Source organism: Rattus norvegicus, chromosome X, assembly GCF_036323735.1.
Source record: "Rattus norvegicus strain BN/NHsdMcwi chromosome X, GRCr8, whole genome shotgun sequence".
Taxonomy (NCBI): domain Eukaryota; kingdom Metazoa; phylum Chordata; class Mammalia; order Rodentia; family Muridae; genus Rattus; species Rattus norvegicus.
Window position 1 is genome coordinate 31,234,160 of NC_086039.1, and position 3,098 is coordinate 31,237,257.

At 42.0% G+C, this 3,098-nt stretch overlaps 1 protein-coding gene across 1 annotated transcript; it reads left to right on the forward strand.

Moving 5' to 3' along the window:
• Window positions 1-431: 431 nt before the first annotated feature.
• Tomm7l1 (translocase of outer mitochondrial membrane 7 like 1) lies at window positions 432-593 on the forward strand. Its single transcript, XM_039100349.1, has one exon. It carries the CDS (start codon window positions 432-434, stop codon window positions 591-593), a length of 162 nt encoding a protein of 53 aa, XP_038956277.1.
• The last annotated feature ends 2,505 nt before the right edge of the window (window positions 594-3,098 follow it).

Sequence of the window (3,098 nt, forward strand, 5' to 3'; positions counted from 1 at the left end):
CTGGCATATCCCCAGATCGAATTTTAGCACGTTTACTCATTCTTCCCCCTCCTCCCCCCCCCTCTCTCTCTCTCTCTCTCTCTCACACACACACACACACACACACACACACACACACACACAGGGCATGTCTGCATACAAAGCACTAGTTTTTTGTTGTTGTTGCTCACCCATTTGAAAATAAGTTGAGAACACCATGACACTTCAGTCCTAAATATAGTTCTCCCGAACAAGAAATTCTCCACTATAACCTAATACCTTTTTCATACCTCAAAGAATTAACAATAATTAAATTACCCTGTCAAAAGGACACAGAAGCCAGCTTGAAGATATATTTAAGCTTAAGATACACTCACTAACAAAAGTGAGGGGAGATAATGAGCATGAAAAGAAGAGTAAGAAGTTCTTTGCAGCACTGCCCAGCCATCACCATGGTGAAGCTGAGCAAAGAGACCAAGCAGAGGCTACAGCAGCAATTTCAGGACAGCCATTTGCCATCTGCTGGGGGATTTACTTCCCTTGTTATTTACCTGGGATTTATAGGTGGTACAGATCCTTCAATACCTGATCTGTCCATTTTAAGCCTACTTTAGAGATCAAGGACTGTTGGGTCATCTGGATTGGTAAACACTCCAACATGGATTCTCTGTACCCTGGCTGCATGAAATAGGAGACATCATACAGATGAACCTTCAGCAGAGAGGACCCTCTACTATATACTTTCCAAATAAGTGTTTTAATGATGTTTTATAAAAATAATGGCGATAAACTATCACAACTCCCTGAAAATAAGAAAGAAACTACAAAGACTAGAGAGATGACTCAGCAGTTAAGATCACTGGCTGTTCTTCCAGAAAACCCAGGATTGATTCCCAACACCCGCATGGTAGCTCACAACAATCTCTACCTCCATTTTTGAAGAGGTCCCACGCCTTCTTGTGAACTCTTGGAACACTAGGAATGCAAGTCGTGTACAGACATACATATAGGCAAAGCACATACATGTAAAAGAAAATTTAAAAAGGGAAACTGCCTCCACATTGATATTATCAAATAAGTAAGTGAAGGGGGAAAAGAGAGGAAAAAACAACACTTGTCCTTATTATGGAGTGCCTAGCATTAAAATCGAAGGAACAATGAGAGTGGTCTCTAAAAGTCTCATAAGATACCCTTTCAAAATAAGCCTCTGCAACTCAAAAGTGAGCATGGCTCTTTATGCTGTGAGAAATGAAGGGGATCATTTCTATCAAAGGTAGTCAGGCAAGGGTCCACATTTCTTGAACTCCTGCTTCCCTTGAGCCTATTAGCCAGTCTCATCAGATTGGGAACCCTGGGAAATTGAGCTTCTATAAGTGGGATGAGATGCAATCACAACTTACACCAATGATAAAAGATAGGCCATTTGGGCCTATGTGTTTACTAGCCTTGTCTGGGCTCTGGTGCACCCCATTTTACAAAAAGAAATACCCTTGCCAAAATAATTTGCTTTATTTACTTGTTTCTCTAGGGGACACCAAAGTTCCCCAGTAACTTGAGTAGTTCATCTCCAACCAGGTCATGCTTCTACTGGGCTTGCTTTTTTAAAATGCAGACTTTTTTACTATTATCTCGATATAGGGAAGCCAATAGATCAGCACCATCTTCCGTGATCATGCTGAGCACACTGCTGAAGAGGAAAGGACATAGGCTCCCTCACAGAGTCACACAGAGAGGAAATGGTCAGTGCAGGAGAGGGTTAGGATTTGAGCTTTAGATTAACTGCTTTGTATATGAAAGATAGATTGCAGGCCAGGCCTATCCACTCAGTAGTGATTGTCTAGTCCTGGAAAGTGCCTTGTCTCCCAAGGCCACCAAAGTACTAAGATGTCAAGAAGCTGAAACACCTGGTGTATATATGTGCACCCAGAATGTGGAAGACCCGTTTGGTCTTCCAAGGTGACTCATTTGTGTAGCTGGTTGCCTAACATCTCAAGTCTTTTCCAGATTTACTTTCCCAAGGGCTTTAAAACTCAACCATTTCTGTGATTCGGGTCACTCCATGGTGGAGTGATTCTATATTATGTGTAAAGTTTAGATTTTATCTTTGGTAACCTAAAACAGGCAGAAACATCTCCCAGTTCTGAACAAGAAATGTTAACCCTAAGCAAGGCAGGCACCTTCAGGGAAAAACTCCTATGTCAGTGTTCATTCAGAGTATCCCTTCCTTTTGTTTCAGCTATAACCTTTGAAGGATATAGATAATGCCCTGAGGTGTTCCTGTCCGCCATCTTTAAGACGCACACTGAGCATTCCTCCATTTTACCATTTTGAACATGTGCTCCATGACCTTGACACAAGCATGCCCCAAAATATGTCCAGCATGTCTCCCCTTTGAATGAGCAGGCCCCTACAGTGCTTTCTTTCTTTTTCTTTTTTTCTTTTCTTTTTCGGAGCTGGGGACTGAACCCCGGGCCTTGCACTTGCTAGGCAAGCGCTCTACCACTGAGCTAAATCCCCAACCCCAAGTGCTTTCTTATAATGCATATGGATAGACTCCATGATTAAGTCCTCTTTGTTCGGAAAAGACATTGATTTGCTATTCTTATCTGCTGCAAACAATAGATATTCCTCTAGTCTTTCATTTCCTGGCTGTATACTTTTCTATGTAGACCTTGGATGTTCGGTTACAGAGAAGGCAAAATGGAAGCTACTGAGTGAAGGGCACCCTCAGGTTTCAACTACTTGTGTCACATCCTGTAGGTCTTGATAGGCTAGAAAAAGGATGAGATCTCAAGTCACTGAGGAGCAGGGAAAGTGCGAAGACAACAGATAAAGGAGGCTGGTGGCTGCCTCCCTGTCTTCCTCTGGGTTTTGTTGTCTGTCACCCATCGAGAGAACATGTGTTGTTTTAGTAAGTTACTTAGCATTAAAACTTAAAATGTCATTCATTTCTATAACTCAAGACAAGCTTTCTCTCCAGTTTGTACGGAGACTTCCGTATATCATTAGCATCATGTGTCACAATATAAATGGTCCATTCGTTCAATCAGTATTTTTGGAGCCCATTCAGTGTGTGACCCATGGTAATGGATACTGGGGAGAAATGATGAAAAGGGAAA

Excerpts from the sequence above, each read along its gene's own strand:
- Tomm7l1 (XM_039100349.1), top strand. The coding sequence starts at position 432 with ATGGTGAAGCTGAGCAAAGAGACCAAGCAGAGGCTACAGCAGCAATTT.